We start from the raw sequence: 18,872 nt of genomic DNA, 5'->3' as shown, positions 1-18,872 counted from the left end.
AAAGGCAGGACCGTGGGGGTCTTCGCAAGGAGGCGCGGCGGGGGCCGGGCCGGCCTGGGGGAGCGCGTCCCCGCCGGCTCCGCAGCCCCGAGCGGTTTGCAACAGATGCACCCGTGGCGCAGCGCGCTGCAGCCCCGCACCCCCAGATCGCGCCTCCGCCCCTCCGACGTGCGCGCGCCGCAGGATAATGCCCTTCCTGCTTTCCAAGAAGGTGGGGAGCCGGACGGGGAGGGGGTACCTGAAGGAGGGGAGGGGGCGGGGCGGGCTGGGAATCCGCGAGCCGGAATCCACCCGGGGCTGGGGGAGCCCGCGCGTCACGTGCTCGGGCCCCGGCTCGGGTTCTCGCATGTTAATGATGCGGGAGTTCCAATCAGAACACGCCGGGGGGGTGGGCCGGGGGAGGCTCCTCTCGGGCAGGAACCACCCTCCTCCGCAGCGGAGGGTGGTCCGCTGTCACCTGACCGCCAGCCGCGCGCGGGCCTCTCGGCCCCCCTCCCACCCTCGCCTCCACCCCCCCGCGAGTCCGGGGGGCGATGGTACTGCCTGCGCGGTTACAAAGTCCCCCGCCCGCGCGGGGCCGGCTCTGTGCAGCTCGCGCCCTGGCCGCGGCCGGGCTGCTGCTGGGGATGCTGCTGCGGGGATGCAGGATGAGGATGCTGAGGATGCTGAGGATGCTGAGGTCGCTCCCGCCTCCTTAGCGCCCCCCTCCTCTGCTTTCCCCTCCTCCCCGGCCAGCCTCTCCATTCTCCTGGTGCCTCCTGCGCGCGCGCCAGCCAGCGGGGAAAGGCTCCTGTGCCGCCGCCGCCCGGGCTGCCCCGCGCCGCCGCCGCCGCCGCCGCCGGGAGGCTCTGCCCTCGCGCCTCGCCGCGCCGCCCGAGCTGCAGGTGAGTGAGTCCCGGGCGGCCGAGGGCCGGCCGGGGGGTCTGCCGCCCGCCTGGGGGAGGGTGGGGCGCGGGCTGCCCCCGGTGCGCCCCACCCCGCCCACGGCTCTCTCTCCAAGGGTTGGGGTGAGCGCAGACCGCCGCAGTGCTAACTTTGGGCACAGTGCGAGTGGGCGGCTGGCTGTCGCTCCCCAGTCCCCGCGCCCTCTCGTCTGGGGGGTCACCCCTATGCTCCTCGGGACAAGCCTCGATGGGGGAGGAGGGCTCGGCCGAGAATGCCCTAGCGAGGGTCCTTGACACCAATTTCTGGGGCTGAGCCCTTTGGGCGTGTTCCTCTACTGCGTGGAATTGAAGTTTCCTCCCAGGGAAAAAAGAGGGGGTGGGACCCGATCTCCCCGCATCTTCCCCAGCTCGCCAGGTCTTCGAAGCCTCGGGATCTATCGTGTTTCTCCGAGACTGTGTGGGTGCCGGTGTGAGTCCTTGGCAGGGGGGTGGGGTGGAGGTACCCCCCCCCACCTCTTACAAGCCATCATCTTTAGTCCTGGGGAGAGAGATTGCCCTGATGACGGACGGGTCGCAGAGCCCCCTCCTCCCCTCCCCTCCCCTCCCTGCCCTGCCCTCCCCAGCAGCAACAGCCTTGGATTCCAGTGGGTCCCTTCGTGGCAGCAGGAATGCAGATAGCTCAGTTAAAAGTATGCAGTCAAACGCACACCCACCCACACACCCATACCCCCCCAGAGAAGCCCCAGAAAATGTCTCCTTCCCCTCGAACTCCTGCTGGACTCATGATGGCAAAGTGCTGAATCATAGAAAGACCCAGCAGGATCATCTTGCTTATTTATTTGGAAAGTTTGACATGGTAGAAAAATACCCATTTTTTTGGCATAACGTTTTGAAAAGTGAAATTTAGGCTTGGGTTTCAAAAAATGATCTCCAGATTGTGCCTTTTTTTTTTTTTTTTTTTTTGTATGGATTGGATCTGCTTTCTCACTTTTTTTTTTTTGCATGTTAAGTTGTTTTTGTCTGTTTTCTCCTACTGCCCTCCCCCCACCCCAACCCCCAAAACTGCACAAGACATACATTTTCATAGGGTGTGTGCGTGTGTGTGTCCAGGAGTGTAAGCTGAATGGAGAAAGGTGTCCTGAAAAATAGAGACTCTCTTCTTTGAGTGAGTCCCAGGGAAAGCCAATTTGATTTGTCATATGCTACAGAAGGCTATGGCAAGCTGATAAAATGCAGACTGAGGAGAAAAAGAAGCAGGAATTGTCAATAGAGGAAGAAATCAGACCTAATGCAATTGCTCTCCGAGTGAAAGAACGGCATGCTTAGTAATTCCCCAGTTAAGCTCGAGACCTCTCTGGTCAAGGGGATTTTTGATTTGGGGCTATTTCTGATGGGCTATTCTAGTAGCCTCTTCAACTCACAACCTTGCAGTTGGCTGATAAAATGAAAAAGATGATAAAAAGGAATTTATAAGAGAGGCAGGATTAGCAAAAAATGGGTGTGACAGAAGCTGGCTTCTTGTCCTGGTCTGCTCTCAGCTCAGTTGTCCTGGCTGAACTGATATGCAGTCTAATTGACCTAACAGAAGACCGGCATGGCTTGGCTGGAGAACCCTTATCTACAGGTACAGAGAGGACTGGATGCCCCCCAAAAAGCTAGATTTTTGCTTTCCCAAGGACGATGTGTTTTCATCTTCCCTCCCCCCAATGGTTTCCACCAAACATATGAACATGTCACCTTCAGCTAGGTACCTCTCATCATATATGCACACTCACAGGATTTGGCTCCCCACAAAGATTTTAATTTATCTTCTAAAATTAGAAGCAGTGCCTTTGGAAAAGCCGAATGATTTCAAAGGTATTTAGAAGGGAAAATGGAGGAAAGAAATCTGGGTTGATAATTGAGTTTTGCTGCTTGCGGCTGAAGTTCAGATGGCCCCACCCTGTTGCCTTACATCTGCATGGAAGACAGAAGGAAAAGGAGAGAGGAATTAGGCATTTGCAGTGGTGCAGTGGGATGCTTAGGTATCCTATATATTTAAAGAATGACTAACACTTTTGAGAATAACCATGTTGAGCAACAAGGGTTCTCAATCTGCTGGTAGCCCTTTGGAGGGACAACATGGTATAGCTAGCCCACAGTAAAATAGCCATTTCACTTTCTGGAATTAATTTAGATAGGGGAAAATCACATGGAGTCTGTTTCATTCAAGTTTAGATGTTGCTGCTGGAACATTTGAAGGACAAATAGTTAAGGGAAACTTCTTATAGTGGGTATCCACAGTTTGAATTAAAAACAAAAACAAAAACAAATTTCTTCCTTGTTTTAGGACCGACTTTTAAAAAGGAAATATTAACATGGCTGGATGTTGTCAGTGTTAAAAGAAATACATGTTAGCAATGGATCACCAGTAGAACGATGTTCTTTTTCTCCATCTTTTCCTCTTGGAGTCATATCAGAGCCACCAGATAAATCCCGAGTTATTAATGCCTGCAGGACTGCCATCATAGCATGGTTGTGTAGGAATGAGACCTTACTTTGAGAGGAAAGGGGATTTTTTTTCCAGCTGTCCTAAAGAAAAGGAAAATAGACATCAGTCAAGATATTCTGCTTATTACCAATCCTTTTTGATTAAACACAATACCATCAGTCTTTCTGATCTAATTCTAGGATGCCTTTTATTAATTCAAAAAGCCAGCTTACAAATTTTTGCCCTTCCTTTTAAAAAAAGTTTTTTTTTAAAAAAATTGTGTTCCTTTCACAACATCTCTTATATAAATTAATAAACGTGAGAATGATGCTCAGTTTATGCCATACCAGTAGGGTGGAATTTCTCTCGACAATTGCTCATATCATCTCTTGGTTAAAATGGCAAGCCCTGTCTGCCTTTCCCTTGCTTATGCTACCCTATTTAAAGTATTTTTAATTACCTCCCTCTCCCCTCCTACGGCCCTCAACTCTGAAAAGATCTTGGAATTCTCTAAAGCAATAAGCAATGAAAAGCAAAGCCTCAGCGAGCAGTTATTCGGCAAACTGTATCCCATCTCTGGCTGGCTGGTCGTGGTCCATGCTGCCGAGGAGTTCCATGCCATCCACACTCAGATGGCTGCCTTGGGGAGGCTCATTTCCGAAGCCTCCGCTCCCCCCCTTTTGTGGGCACGATTTTTCTGTTTAACCAGCTTTGTCTGCTTGCACAGTAATGTTTGGGAAGGAAGGTTCCAGAGCTGATGCAGCCCCTCAAGGCCTGGGGTAAACAGGCATGCAGTCCTGCATGCTGGGACATTCCAGAACACCCACCTCGGATGAAAGAAGTGAATGGTCAGGATGAATAAACAATCAGGCTGCTTTTAGCCAAAAGCGGTAGAGCTCAAAAAAATTTTTTTCTTTTAATTAAAATTGGAGATGATGTGAATTCATAGCCTTAACTGGAGCTTAAAAAAAAAAATAATAATGATGATGCTGCAGAGGGATCTGGACAGAATGGGCGGAGGCTGCCTTGTTCTCCTTAGGTCAGTCTCCAAGGACACACCTTTTGCACACATACAGGCAGGTCAGGTTTTACGCATTTTCCAAGAAAACTTTGCTCAGCAGCACATAAGGGGCTAGTGCAGTAGAGTTAGGTTTCAGTATCCTAGAAGGCACACAATTTTAGTTATTTTTTCCTTTCCTGCCCTTTTGAAGGACTATCTTATGAAAATTTACTGGTTTTTTTCTTTAATTAAATGGGATAAAGTATCTCAAAAACCACTCACATTGGTAAATACCTCTTATTGCCTCCTATATATGTGTGTGTGTGTGTGTGTGTGTGTGTGTGTATATATATATATATATATATATATATATATATGCTTAGATGGAAATAACATTTTTAATTAAGAAATTGCAAAGCTTCATTTCAGGAAAGGCTTAAAAAAGATTTTTAAAAAATAAAACTTCTTTTACCATCCTTACCCCACCCCAACACCATGAAAAATGTGGTTTTCAGAAATCCACAGGCTCTCGGCTCTTCAGAGGAGGCAGACCCAAAGCCTGTCAGGAATAGGAAATGCTGAAGGAAAACTATCTCTTTGTCCTGACAGCTGCTTTTGAGTAGGTTTCGTGTCTACCTTATTACAGTGGTCCTACAGGCGAAAAAAGAAAAACAAAGAAATAGTGTACTTCAGCGCAAATTTAATATTACTGTTTTCAGAATGATGTTAAGTCATTTTTCTGCAATTACCTTGTGTGTTGATCACAGTGGACTCTTGGCCAAATGATTCGTGATCATACTTGGTTCTTTTGGGGACTTAAGAATGAAAATAGCCAAGCTGCTAATGCTCTCAAACCTTTGGTTCTTACAGATGTGGCCTTAGGCATGGCGATGGTAGCAGCGGATTTACCCAAACTCCGTGCACTAAGTAAGTACCACCATTATTAAATATGCCTTCCTGCTCTGTTCCTCTTCTTGGGGCTCTTGGGAGATAATAGTTGGACAAACAAAACAGGACCCAGTTGAGATATGATGAATCAGGGACGAACGCACACACACGGATTTAGTTAGGTTCGCCATTCTGTTTTAAAACCGTGGGACCAGTAGGATGGTTAGAAAGATAATAGAAGGAATGGTTTGGCGCCAGACTGACTGACATATATCTCCGGTGACCAGGTACCCTTGCCTCTTTCACCTCTGCATTTCACAAGAAGTATTGATTATCTCCAAGATGGGAGAAGTAACATATTGCGGAGGTCTTCCTCTCTGTGATAATGCACCATGACTAGCTAATGCTTGTGTCTCCATCCCATCCAAAGCTCATGGACTACATTCTGAGTTCACCTAGGGCAAGAGCTTCTCTCTTAGTCTCAGAACCTGCTTCTTGACAACAACTTGCCCTAGCAAATTCCAGATATAGGAAAAGAGGCCATTATCGGTGCATTAGCAGGAGTGGTTCATGGGACTGCATTTTAGGGGTTTCCCAGTCCCTGCAACCAGCATCTTTTTATAACCTAAGTGCTTCCTTCTCTCTATTGCCCTTTTAGCAAAGAACAGTCCATTCTCCAAGAGCGAGCCTTTGTGCAAATTTAGAACCTCTCCCTGCTGTTCAGGGATTTCAACCTGTAATTTACAAGAATTTTCTAAAATTCTCCGGCATTCAAGAAGTGGCCAAGTCCTAGAAAATAAATCTCAGCTCGAAAAACATTCCTTTCCCCATCTTCCAGCATCCTGGGCTTCTGTTTCCCCACTTGCTTGCCACCTGCACCCTCTTCTCCCCCAAACACTACTCTTTCACGTGGACCCTTCAACACGATCTTGTCTCTGTGCCCCCTTCACTGCTGGAGCCGCTAATAATCTTTTGACACACGTATATATTGATCGCTCTGATTCTTGTTTTTAACTTGGCCGGATTACATGATGGGGTGTCATTTGGGGGAAAAAACATACCATGTTTATAATAAATGTTAGGCTTCCCATATTCATGAGGGCAGAGCACAAAGTATCGTGTTTACCGTAGCGTGACCAAGTAAGCATACGCTCGCTATTCTCCAACACATTCATTTGCTTGGCTGTTTAATATCAAAGGTCAGGTTTATAATCTCTAGACGTTGGTGTCTTTTATCCTCTGCGTGGGGATTTATGCATACGGCATAATGTATATAAAATTTCTGAGCCCCGGCTAGCCGGGAAACCATTCCTACCTGAGGAATGCAGAAAAGGCAAACAGATCTGCCCGAGATGGTGTAGATATAAAATCAGCCACTGATTTATGCAGTCCATATTTTTTAAAGTTTTTACCATGTGTGTATGTATCAAGGCATACACTCTGTGTATGCAAATACCGTTTTTAATGTGTGTACAGTATAATGTAGTGTATATTTGGAGAAAAGCCGGTTTTACATATTTTTTAAAAAGCATTTGATCCAGCCACACATGACGGAGAAATAAAACCATTTAAAAAATAGGAATTTTTTTCTTTAAATGAAATTTGTTTACAAATTTTCATCAGTAATTCTCTAAAATAGATTTTCCTGTAAGAGTTAGATTTTTGGTGAGAAGTATTCCTGTGAAGTAAAGCTTCTTAAACATATCTAGCTTTAAATAGTTGATCTAACTGTTATTTCGTGCCCCACACGGTACAAATATGGGGTAGGGGGAGGTTATGTGGTCCTAACATTCAAGTTGGAACACTGGAGATTTTAGGAACTATCGTTTTGCACTGCCAAGGAATATCATAAGGAACAGTACAGTCAGAGGTGGCTGGGTGGGGCATGATGCAGCATTCATCTGAAAGCCTTTTGTCTCATAAAAGTGAATGAACAGGAGGAAGGCCTCTTTCCCAATCAGCATTCCCCTTGCCTTCTTATGCTATAAAACCCAGCCTGGAGAAATGTCTATTCCAGTTTCCATATATCATGCACATTTAGCTTTTTTTTTCTTTTTCTTTTTTCCTTTTCTTTTCTTTCTCCTTTTTCTTTTTTTTTCCCATCTTCCTCTTTTTCTTTTCTTTCTTCCTTTTTTTTTTTTTTTTTTTTTTTTTTTTTTTTTTTTTTTTTTTTTTTTTTTTTTTTTTTTTTTTTTTTTGGTGCATGACTCTGAAGGCTTTATCCATCTGTCTTCCTTAATTCATAGCCAGTAATATGAGTGCTCTGAAAATTGTTATTCATCAATAAGACGTACAATTGACATTACTAAGACTGAAAGAAGTAAATTCAGGAATTGCGGCAAAGTCAGCTCAATTTTTCCCCCCAAATGGCCTTGAAGAATTTTGCTGTTTCCTTTTTTTTAATTTTCCAAAATATAGATCTCTGGTTTCTCCAAGCATTCAGATGGAGAGAGAGAGAGAGAGAGAGAGAGAGAGAGAGAGAGATAAAAGATCAGAGTTTGCCAATGAAAAACACTTCTAGAAAATAAGTGGTAGAGACTCTGAGATAAAAAGGTAGAGAATTTGGGACCTGGAAGAGGAATCTCGGCAGCAGCCATCCTAATCCAGACTCCAAAGGCCCCTTCCTCTTTAACGTGCTATTTTCTTATATTATTTCAAGCTTTTGATGCTCTATGTAAAGGCCCTTCTGTACATTCCCTGGTAAAATTTCACATTCTGGTTTAGATTCAGATGTGGTAAAGGAAACTGGAAACATCTATTTCTGTTCACCAAAAGAAACAGGAAGATGAGCTAGGAGAGGTACCTTAAAATATCGGAACACACATGTGCGTGCTTGCTCACAAACACACAGCTCCATGCAAGAGAAGGTACAGAAAGGGAAAGATGTGCTTGGATGCTAAATCACAGCTGGTGTGGACCTGCCGCAGCAGTGCTAGCTAACTAAGAGCTTTAGGGGGATAGCTTTCTTGTTGTCAGAGTTTTAGAAAGAAGGAAAAATAAGAAAAAGATGGTCTTTGCGACTTGCTCCTTCTCCTGGTTCACTTCATTAGAATGGGAAAGGTAGGAAAAGGAAACTCAGACGCTCAGAGTGGTCAAAGGACAGAAAGGGGAAGACCTTCCTACAAGAGGGTGTAATCTGCAAACACTGGGGCTGCTTCCAGCCTGGGATAGATTTAATTAAGGGACTGAAGGTGGGGGGAGACTAATCTAGGCTAGGAACTGAAACGGCTTCCCGAAGGAGAAATGGATGGGGATGATTTAATGAGATGGCAGCAGAATGTGCTCTTGTTGCAGAGAAATGGGCGGTGGCTTCTGGAAAGATAGGGCAGAGGAAGAATTCAGGGAAAGCTTTCCACTGGGTCAGAACGAGAACCATGTGCAGGTGCGGTGGACTAGGGTTCTCAGACACTTTCCAGGTAGAAATCCAAACCAGATCAGCGTTTTTAATCAAACCATTCTGGGTGGATTTATAACTTTAAAAATCACCCAGCACAAATTGTGAGAAAGCATTGACTTTGCAGCTGTTTCACTGAGATGGGCTGTTAGCGGTGCTTAAACTCTGATTTTATTCGTGCTAAATAAAAAAATAGACAAGGAAATTAATCAAACACCCATTTTTTTTTTTCATTTGCTGCTGCCGCACGGTCAGGAATCAGACTGCCAAATCTCTCTGCTTTGGCTCGCCGTCGTATTTCAGGGTGTGCCTCCATGGTGACATAACTCAGGGCCACTTTCTTCAGGCAGTCGTTCCTGCAACGCCACAATCAAACGAGTAGATCAGGAAGGCGGCGGGTTTAAAGGGAAAGAAAACGACTAAATAGTCTGCATTTGGTTTGATTTCATTTGCCATAAACAGAGGCATCTCAGAGAAGGCAGAAACATAATGGATGCTTTAAGTAGGCAGCAGGGCTGGACTTCGGTGCCCGTGTTTGAATCAAGCTGGCATTTGATTCACCAAAGAAACATAAAGCTTTGTTTCCAGATGTAAAAGAAATCCTTCAGAACTGCTTGTTCAGCACCCCCTCTTTTCTAGGACTTCCATTTTTTCCTAGATTTTGCTTTCTTATCTAATATAACAAAAATATAAAAAAGGGCGCTGTCATGGCCGCCCTACTAGATGAAGGGTCACCTTCTCAGAAGATAAGAGGATTCCCATTTTCCTTTGTGTACTGAGATTTTTAAAAATGCCCAGCGTCAGGGTGGGAGGGGAAGATGGATGATGCCTTTGGAGTGGGTCAGAAGAGGGATTTATATTATTGATTCTAATCGTTAACAATGTCTTATCAAGCCTTTTTTCATACATTACGTCATTTGAATCTTTTCTGACTCTGAAAGGTGGATAGATTAAGTATTGATTAATATCTAAAGCTAGACCCTCCCAGATCTGCATCTGTGAAACCCATTTTGCAGATGAGGAATCCTACCAAGGTGAAGAGAACATATGGTTAGAGTAACTGCCAAGACACGCCAAGCTCTTCCAGGGAGGATGAGGGGGCTACTAAGACCAAAGTCACGAGTCCCGATGAAGTGGATGTGACCGCTGTGATTATTTGAGAACTTGATTTGGAATATTTTAGGGGATAAAAGCATGTTTTTTAAAATAAAATAAGACATTATAATAAATAAAAATTATTGAAATAATTATAATTAATAGAATTAGAATAAAACATTATTTTGATCAATCAATATTCATTTTAAATATCTTATTTTCCCCCAATTACATGTTAAAAACAGTTTTTAACATTTTTTAAAAAATATTTTGAGTTCCAAATTCTATCCCTCCCTCCTTCCCTTTTTTCTACCCTCCATGAGATGGTAAAAATAAATTATAGATTATTCACAAATACTCCTTTATTAATCGTGAAATTAAGTAAAGCATTGGAAGATCCCTTTAAGCCACCGTTTATATATAGCATTTCACTTTACAAATATTACCTCATTGGAGCTTCATAGCAGCTCCCGGAGATAAGTGGTATTATTATCCCCCTCTTGACAGAAGGACGTTCCTAAGTAATTTGACCAAAGTTTCATGCTAAGTTAAGTGATGGAGTCTGGATTTCAGCTGCTCTTCCCGAGTCCAGGCCTGGGGCACGCCGCCACGTTGTTCCATAGAAAGTGTGTTCAAATATACACCGTGGCCGGATTTCCTTTGGGATGGAGCAGCTTCTGCTGTGCCCATTCAGAGATGAGGAAGCTGAGACTCCCCGGTCAGACACCTTGCCCAGCTCCTCCAGCCCCGGAGTACTGGGGCCCGGCAGCTCATAAAAATGCTAGTTCTTACGGTGCTCCTTCCGTCGGTGCTCCTATGAGCCTCATGGTGGGCTGCCCTTTGGGCCCAGTTAGTTTGGGTAGAACGGGGCCGTTTCACAGAATCCCAGCCGACCTCCCTGGTGGAGCTCAGCCTCTACCTGGAGAGGATTCCTTCTGATCAGGGTGAGGGGCTGCTCAGTCCCTGCTTAGAAGCCACAGAGCAGTTATTTGTACAGAGCTTGTTCGCAGTCTCCTCCGTTGGATTATAAGCACTTTGAGGGCAGGGTCTTAGCTTTTCTTTGTATTCCCAGCTCTTAGCTCAGTGCCTGGCATCCAGTAGGTGCTTAATAAGTGCCTGTTCACTGTCTACTTCCTTGGCTAATGAGTGCTGCGTTTAGAATCAGAGAGGACCTGAATTCAAATGTCTCCACTGCCCCTTATTGTCAGCAGGACTGAGGCTTTGAGGGGGTTGCACTGGGTGACCCCCGAGGGCCTGAGCACCGGGTTTGTGGGCTGGGGTCTGAGTGCTTGGAAGGGTGTTCGTCAGGCTGCTTTCTTGCAGACACCGTGCCCAGGGCTTGTTGCAGTGCGATATTTCAGGGACTATGTGTGTTTCATGCATCCTTTGGGGGCTGTTTCTTGCTTTTTTCCCCTTCAAACCTTTAATTCTGTTTGGAAGAAACTGAAGAAAAAGCCACTGCATTAACCCTTAATGTCTAATTTTTCCACAACCTAAAATACACCAGAAATTGTTCGCGTGATGTGGTCAAAAAGATTGGAAGTCAGGCCCCGGGTTCAAATCTTGACTTTGATTTTTAATAACATGTCTTTGGGCAGGTCAGTTAGTGTCTCCAGGGTTCTCTCCGGTGAAATGGGGGCAGAAGGGGGCGTTTTTTATTTTTGTCTAGAAACAGGTCAGCATTGCCCAGTGGGGAGACCGAGCCCCAGCACTGGTTTCTCAGCTTTAGGCCCAGAAGTCCTTTCAGAGACCGCCTGTTTTACAGATGGGGAAACTGAGGCCCAGAGAAGGAAAGGGATTTGCCAAAGCTCGTGATTCTGATGAGCAGCAGAGACAGGCTCAGTCGGGGGGCTTCGATCCAAGGCTCCTGCCAGCTCACTTCCTCAGTTAATGGCTGGCCAGCTCAGCCGTCCGTGTAGTGACAGGTGATCTCATAGGTACCAGGACACTTCTCCATGAGGAGGCTCCCTCTCCTGACCCAGACGGGCCTTTGGTTGCTCAGGTGCTCCCTGGGTCGCTGAGAAATGGAGTGACTCACGCCGCTCTCACAGCCTGTGGGGGGGGGACCCAGATTTCCTGATCCCCCCAAGTCCCGCTGTCTCCATAACAGCCCAGACATTCCCAGGGCCTTCATCACAGCCGGGGCTTTGGCCCATCCCCTCACTGTCCCAGAATAGCCCGGGCCATCCCAAAGGTGTTCATTTAGAGCGCAGCAGCTTAGTGGGACGTGGCCCCGACTGTGAGCCTCAGGAAAGCACCGCTTTGTGCAGGGGCCCGCAGGAGGGGGCCAGGAGGAGTGGGACCCTGCCTGGCGGAGGTCCCGTCCCGTCCAGGAGAGACCACTGGGCCAGTAAGGAGTGTAAGTACACAAGGGAGTGCTACCCCCTGCCCGGCCCCACCTCCTGTCCTTTAGCGGCTTCCACCATCCCTGAGCAGCCTTGAGATTCCTAAATCTCCCCATTTCCAGCAGACTTGCGGTTCACAAGGCGTCCCCCAGATTACAGGGGGCACGCTGCCCACGGTCACGCTGTGGGCCCAAGCCAGGCCATCTGGTTTTAGGTGCCGTGTCCTTCAGGATGCCCCCGGTGTCCCCTGGCTCAGAGGGGCCCGAGCGGTCCCCACAAAGCCCCCGCCCTTGCAAGCTTTCCCCACACTTGGCCAGTCCGTGGCTCCCTAAATACGAGGGGCTTACAAGAAGTAAAGGAGCAGGGATAGGGGTGACCATTGCCCACGGCGGCTTCTGGCCCCCTTGTCCTAGTTCCTCAGTCACCCACGGCTCTAAGTCTGAGGCCCCCCGGGGGGAGTCAGAAGAGCCGGCCTGACCTCCCAGGGGTCGCGCCAGGAGGACACCCAGAGCTCCTGGGCTGCTCCAGGCTCTCCTTGGCCACTGGTCGCTCTCTCTCTGGAGAGAAGGAATGGGCTCCAGGGCATCAGGCCCCCCGGGGGCAAGCTGGCTGACCGCCATTCTGCCCTCGGAGGGTTCTGGAGACCGCTGGATGGGCCCTCCCTCCTCGGAGCCCTGCTTGGGGCGCCCTAGAGCTCCTTCACAAGCAGAATAGGGATGCGAAATGCTGTTATTAGTTACTGATGGCGTGACGAAGCCGCCGCTGTGCTAAACTTGGAGTCAGGGAGAACCGGGCTTCCGTTCTGGCACTGACATGGTCTGCTTGAGTAGCCCTAGCAAACCTCAGTTTCCTCATCTGCAAAATGGGGATAGTGTATTATTTTGTTATGGTTATTATGGCGTGAGACAGCACTCGAGATGCAGCCAGTAACCTTCCTGAAGAGGGAGACAGAAAAGGAGGCTTCCAACAGACATTCTCATTTGGGTGGAGCCCAGGATAGAGGAGATGGGAAAATCATAGATTAGGAGTCAGGATACAGAGGAAATAAGCATTTATGTAGCGCCTACTGTGTGCTTTTTTTCCATGAGTGTGACAACAGTTACTTCTCAGGCTTTGAGGCCTTCTATCGAGGGACCTTCATAGTTACCTTTTTCTGCTTATTCATTCCTCTCAGTTTTGTCTGCCACCCACCCACACAACCAAGTGGTACAGTGGTTAGAGCTGAAAAAATCTGAGTTCAGATCCAGCCCCAGATACAGACTAGCTGTGGGACCCTCATCAAGTAACTTTGCCTCTGTCTGCCTCAGTTTCCTCATCTATAAAATGGGGATAATATTAGCTCCCAGGAAGGTCGGGAGGATCAAACAAGATAATATTTGTCAGGTACTTAGCACAGTGCCCGGCACAGAACCAAGTGCTACAGAAAGGCTAGCTATAGTTATGATGAAACAAGAGATTTCTAAAGCGCTTAGCACAGCATCTGGTGTGTAATAAGCGCTATGTAAACGTCAGCCAGCATTATTATTATTAAATGAGGTGATATTAGTAAAGTGCCTTGCAAATAGTAGGGGTTTAATATATGCTTACTCCCTTCCCTCCCCCACTTTTAGTCCGTGTCTTGGCCCAAGCGTAAAAGTTCAGAGGCCCCTTAGAGTCTCCATAGTGCACACCCTGTCGGGAATGGGCGCCTTCCTCCTCTGCCTCTTAGGACCCCCAGCTTTTTTTCCAAGCCCGGTCCAGGTGTTTTATCTTCCCTGATTTACTCATGTTCACACTTTCTCGAAATGACTTTTCCTTAATTGTGTCCCTATTGTAGCCCCCACAATAACATGTAACATGTAATACATGTTATGTAACATATAAACTCCCCGAGGAGAGAGATGGCCCAGCTGCTGCATGAAGTGGGATAGAGATCGTGGAAGGAGAACTGAGTAAGGGCTTAGAAAATCTGGGCCGAAATCCTACGTCAGCCTGGGTACTTAACCCTCCGTAATTGTTCTTAGCTCTTTTTTAGAGGCAAGGAAACTAAAATGTGCCCTCTCTGCCCCATATTCACGGGGATCCAATGAGGAAAAGGATGAGAAAGCGTTAGTTAAAGGGGAGCTCCTGGGAGTGAGCGGGACTCTGGTCCTCGGTGCCCATCATGGAGTGCGAGAGGACCTGGGCCCTTGGGGAGGTGGGCCAGCGGGGCCAGACTGGGAGATTTGGAGGCAGGGCCCAGTGCCAAGCGGGACTGTGAGCCTCTGATCTGCCCGAGGGAGAAGGGCTCAGCAGCAACCAGGCTGTCCGGAGGCGGGTCTTGCCCTCTCAGGGTACATCTGTGGGAGCCAGAGAGGGTTTTCAGAACATTGATCTTGAGCCATTCTCAGAGATCATCAGTCGTCCGAGGGAGGACCAGCAGAGTCTGTCTGAAGCAATAAATAAGAAACAAGTTTTGTATCTTCACTTATTAGCCTTATTTACTCTTCTTGAAAGCAGGGGTCCTCGTTGCTTTTAAAACCGCCATCTAATTTAGGTTTAAATCCGTTTGCTCACCCACGTCCCTCCTCCACTGTTCATACCCACTTCTGTTTTTCTGTATTAGTGAGTTTTTATTATGTATTTCACATTTATAAAGTGTTTATCTTAGAGTTTCTCCCTCAGTCCCACATTTGCTTGTATTTATAGATCCATAAAGTCCTCAGAAGCTGAAAAAGAAGAAAAAATGATGGGGAAGAGAGGAGGGACTGACATTTTTTATTGCTACAGTGGAAAGAACACTAGCTCTAGATTCAGAGGGCCTGGGTTCCAATCCTTCTGATATTTGCTGCATGTATGATCTTAGACACATTACTTCATTTTCCTGGCCTCAGTTTCCTGACCTGTAAAATGGGGACTTGGATAAGTTGATTGACGTCCCTTCCTGCTTTAAACCAAGAAAACCAATGAACCTCTGGAGCGTTGTATGTAGTAGGTGCCCAATTCATGTTGACTGAATTTCATTAAATAATTTTGTGAAATAAGGGAGCATTATTCCCATTTTGTGGGTGAAGAAACTGAGACTCAGGACTTGTCTTGTCCCAGATATGCAGCTGATAAATGATCCCTGCTGGGAGTCAGGCTGTTTCGGCTTAGGTCCTAACTCCTAACTTGGAGCTGGTGAACTTCTTTTTTACAAATCAGTAATAGCTGAATTCCATCCTCATGACTGCCTCCTGTGGCCCTGAGTGTCTTATTCAGCCTGGTTCTGAGAGGGGCCCTGGGGACTTCCCAAGTCCAGCTCCCCAGGCTGGAGGAGCAGCCTCACTGCGTGGAGAGGGAGGAGCTCAGGAGGAAACAGCCCCCTCAGTTAGGAGGAAACAGCCCCTCAGTCAAGCGGAAACAGCCCCTCAGTCAGGAGGAAACAGCCCCTCAGTCAGGAGGAAACAGCCCCCTCAGTTAGGAGGAAACAGCCCCTCAGTCAGGAGGGAAACGCCCGCCTCAGTTGGAGGACAGCCCTCAGTCAGGAGGAAACAGCCTTCAGTCAGGAGAAGTCCACCTCAGCTGACGCCCCTCAATCAGGAGGAAACAGCCCTCAGTTCAGGAGGGCAGGCTTCCCTCAGCTCAGGAGGAGAGCAGCCTCCTCAGTCAGGGAGGAGAGCCCCTCAGCTGAGGAAACAGCCCCTCAGTCAGGAGAAAGCAGCCCCTCAGCTGAGGAAACAGCCCCTCAATCAGGAGGAAACAGCCCCTCAGTCAGGAGAAAGCAGCCCCTCAGTCAGGAGGAAACAGCCCCTCAGTCAGGAGGAAGCAGCCCCTCAGCTGAGGAAACAGCCCCTCAATCAGGAGGAAACAGCCCCTCAGTCAGGAGAAAGCAGCCCCTCAGTCAGGAGGAAACAACCCTCAGTCAGGAGGAAACAACCCCCTTAGTCAGGAGGAAACAAGCTCTATTGGAGGTCCGGCAGGAATTATCTCAGGTTACATCCTCAAGTCAGAGAGCAGCCCTCCTGGGACGCCCATCGGCGGAATCATCCCTCATCTGACCAGGAGACTCTCAGAGACAGGCTTGTGCACATCCAGCACCACACTCACGATGTGCCTCACATCACTTGTATGCACACATACGTTCTCAGCACAGACACACACCTCATACCTCATGAGATCCCCTTCTTCCTCCTCCTTTCCTGTTCTTCCCTTGCACTTTACTCCTTTCCTTGGCTTTCCTTCCTTTCTTCACTCTTCCTTTCTTCCCTTCGACTTTCCTCCTGTTCGCTTTTTCCCTTCCCTTCTCCTCCTTCCTTGCTTTCCTTCTTCCTCTTTCCTTTCCTCCTTCCCTTCTCCCCTTTCTTTTTCCCCTTCCTTTCTCACTCCTTTCCTTCCCCTTCCCTTTCCTCCTCCCTTTCCTCCTTCCTTTTCTCTCCCTTCCTTTCTTCCCCCTTCCCTTTCCTCCTCCCTTTCCTTCCTTTCCTTCCCTTTCTTCCTCTTTCCTTTCTTCCTTCTTCCTCCTCCCTTTCCTTTCTTTCCCTTCCTTTCCTCCTTCCTTTCCTTTCTTTCCCCTTCCCTTTCCTCCTTCCTTTCCTTTCTTTCCCCTTCCCTTTCCTCCTCCCTTTCCTTTCTTTCCTTCCCTTTCTTCCTCTCTCCTTTCCTTCTTCCCTTTTCTCCTCCCTTTCCTTTCTTCCCCTTCCCTTTCCTCCTCCTTTCCTTTCTTTCCCCTTCCCTTTCCTCCTCCCTTTCCTTTCTTCCCCTTCCCTTTCCTCCTCCCTTTCCTTTCTTCCCCTTCCCTTTCCTTCTCCCTTTTCTTTTTTCCCCCTTCCCTTTTCTCCTCCCTTTCCTTTCTTCCCCTTCCCTTTCCTCCTCCCTTTCCTTTTTTCCCCTTCCCTTTCTCCTCCTTTCCTTCCCCTTCCCTTTCCTCCTCCCTTTCCTTTCTTTCCCCTTCCCTTTCCTCCTTCCTTTCCTTTCTTCCCCTTCCCTTTCCTCCTCCCTTTCCTTTCTTTCCCCTTCCCTTTCCTCCTTCCTTTCCTTTCTTTCCCCTTCCCTTTCCTCCTTCCTTTCCTTTCTTTCCCCTTCCCTTTCCTCCTCCCTTTCCTTTCTTTCCTTCCCTTTCTTCCTCTCTCCTTTCTTTCCCTTCCCTTTCCTCCTCCCTTTCCTTTCTTTCCCTTCCCTTCCTCCTTCCTTTCCTTTCTTTCCCCTTCCCTTTCCTCCTCCCTTTCCTTTCTTTCCTTCCCTTTTCCTTTCCTTCCCCTTCCCTTTCCTTCTCCCTTTTCTTTCTTCCCCCTTCCCTTTTCTCCTCCCTTTCCTTTCTTCCCCTTCCCTTTCCTCCCATTCTTTTCTTTCCCCTTCCCTTTCCTCCTTCCTTTCCTTTCTTTCCCCTTCCCTGTCCTCCTCCCTTTCCTTTCTTTCCCCTTCCCTTTCCTCCTCCTTTCCTTTCTTCCCCTTCCCTTTCCTCCTCCCTTTCCTTTCTTCCCCCTTCCCTTTCCTCCTCCCTTTCCTTTCTTCCCCTTCCCTTTCCTCCTCCCTTTCCTTTCTTTCCCTTCCCCTTCCTTTCCTTGCCCTGTTCTCTTCTCCCTTCCCTTTCTTCCTTCCTTTCCCTTCCTCATCCTTGATCCTGCCCTTTGAGAGGCCATGAGAGAAACACCAGGGGGCAGGAGCCAGGCTATCTTAGGTCGGTGCTGACTCTGTCCCCAGCCCAGAGGGCAGCAGGTGCCCCAGGAGGCCATTCATAGGTGCTGATGACATTGAACTGCCTCCTCCTGGTGCCCGGAGCCCCTCTGTCCCTCTGCCCCCCAGAGCCCGCCCTCCCTGCCTCTTCACCTGCCCTTCCTGGTGTCCGGGGCCCACCCCCCACCCCTACTGCTTGTGTGACCTCGGGCAAGTCTGAACCTCAAAGACTTCCTTTGCTCATCTGTGAAATGGGGCAGCAGGACCCCTGACCCCTGAAGCCTCTTCTGTCCTGGATCTAAGGTCCTCTGAGGAAGTCACTGAAGTCTCTGGGCCTCAGTTTGCTTGTCTGTAAAACAGGGCAGGTTTGGACCAGCAGACAGCCTGCTCTCAGTTAGTGACCCGTAGATTCTTTGGCAGATGCAAAGTCACACAGTTAAGAAACAAGAAGTCCTCACATGCTGTGCCTTTGGCGCTTTCACAGAGTACATTTTGTCTCTCCCCCGCCCCCCACCCGGTGCTTTCTGGACAGCCACTCAATAGTGTCGGCCATGAATGATTGTCCCCATTTTATAGACAGAAACTGAGGTTCTGGGAATGACTTAGCTGCAGTCCCACGCTCAGATGTTTTGGAGGCGGGAGGCAGGGCCTTCTCCTGACAGTGCCAGATCCCCCCCCGCTCTATCCCTCTTTGGGAGAGCTTGGCAGCCCCACCCCCGTCCGCTGGAGTGCCCGAAGCTTGGCCAGGATCATTTGGGACCACGCGCCTGCTTTCCCTGTGGTAAGACAGAGCTTTTTTAGGGGCCCCATTAATGGTAAGGATCATCCCATGAGTTACATTGTCCAGAGTCATCAGGTCCTCAGGAGGGCAGCTGGTCGGCCTCCCGGAGAATGTTCTCTGCAATCATCGGCATTTGGGGGTCTTCTGGCCTGTCTGAAAGGGAAGCCCACTTGTCCCCGTGCATTCTGGCTTCTCCAGAGTAAGGAGGCCCATTTTTCTCAGGCCCAAGGAGTGTAGGGGCTGAGGAGTTTGTCAGTGGGGCTCCCCTGCAACTCTTAGAGAGCAGCCAGGGGCCTGCTGGTCCTTCACGGCCACAACCCAGGTTGTGGGAGCCCTCCTAGACATCCCGCAGACATGGAAGGCAGACCATCTCCCCAACCCCCCCTTTACAGATGAGAAAAC

General features: G+C 48.4%; 1 protein-coding gene across 3 annotated transcripts in view; it reads left to right on the top strand.

Moving 5' to 3' along the window:
* Positions 1-295: 295 nt before the first annotated feature.
* Positions 296-18,872, top strand: part of LOC116419588 (formin-like protein 16) — a 101,312-nt gene continuing 82,735 nt past the window's right edge. For all 3 annotated transcript variants that reach the window (XR_004229836.1, XM_031940452.1, XM_031940450.1), the window contains exons 1-2: positions 296-884; positions 5,225-5,281. Coding sequence is in view for 2 of the 3 variants with exons in the window: in XM_031940452.1 (XP_031796312.1) it covers positions 347-884; positions 5,225-5,281 (595 nt within the window). In the remaining variant the exon portion in view is untranslated. The remainder of the gene's footprint in view (positions 885-5,224; positions 5,282-18,872) is intronic.

This window comes from Sarcophilus harrisii, chromosome 5, assembly GCF_902635505.1.
Source record: "Sarcophilus harrisii chromosome 5, mSarHar1.11, whole genome shotgun sequence".
Lineage (NCBI taxonomy): Eukaryota > Metazoa > Chordata > Mammalia > Dasyuromorphia > Dasyuridae > Sarcophilus > Sarcophilus harrisii.
The sequence above is the reverse complement of the archived record's forward strand: the minus strand, read 5'-3'. Positions and strand labels throughout refer to the sequence as shown.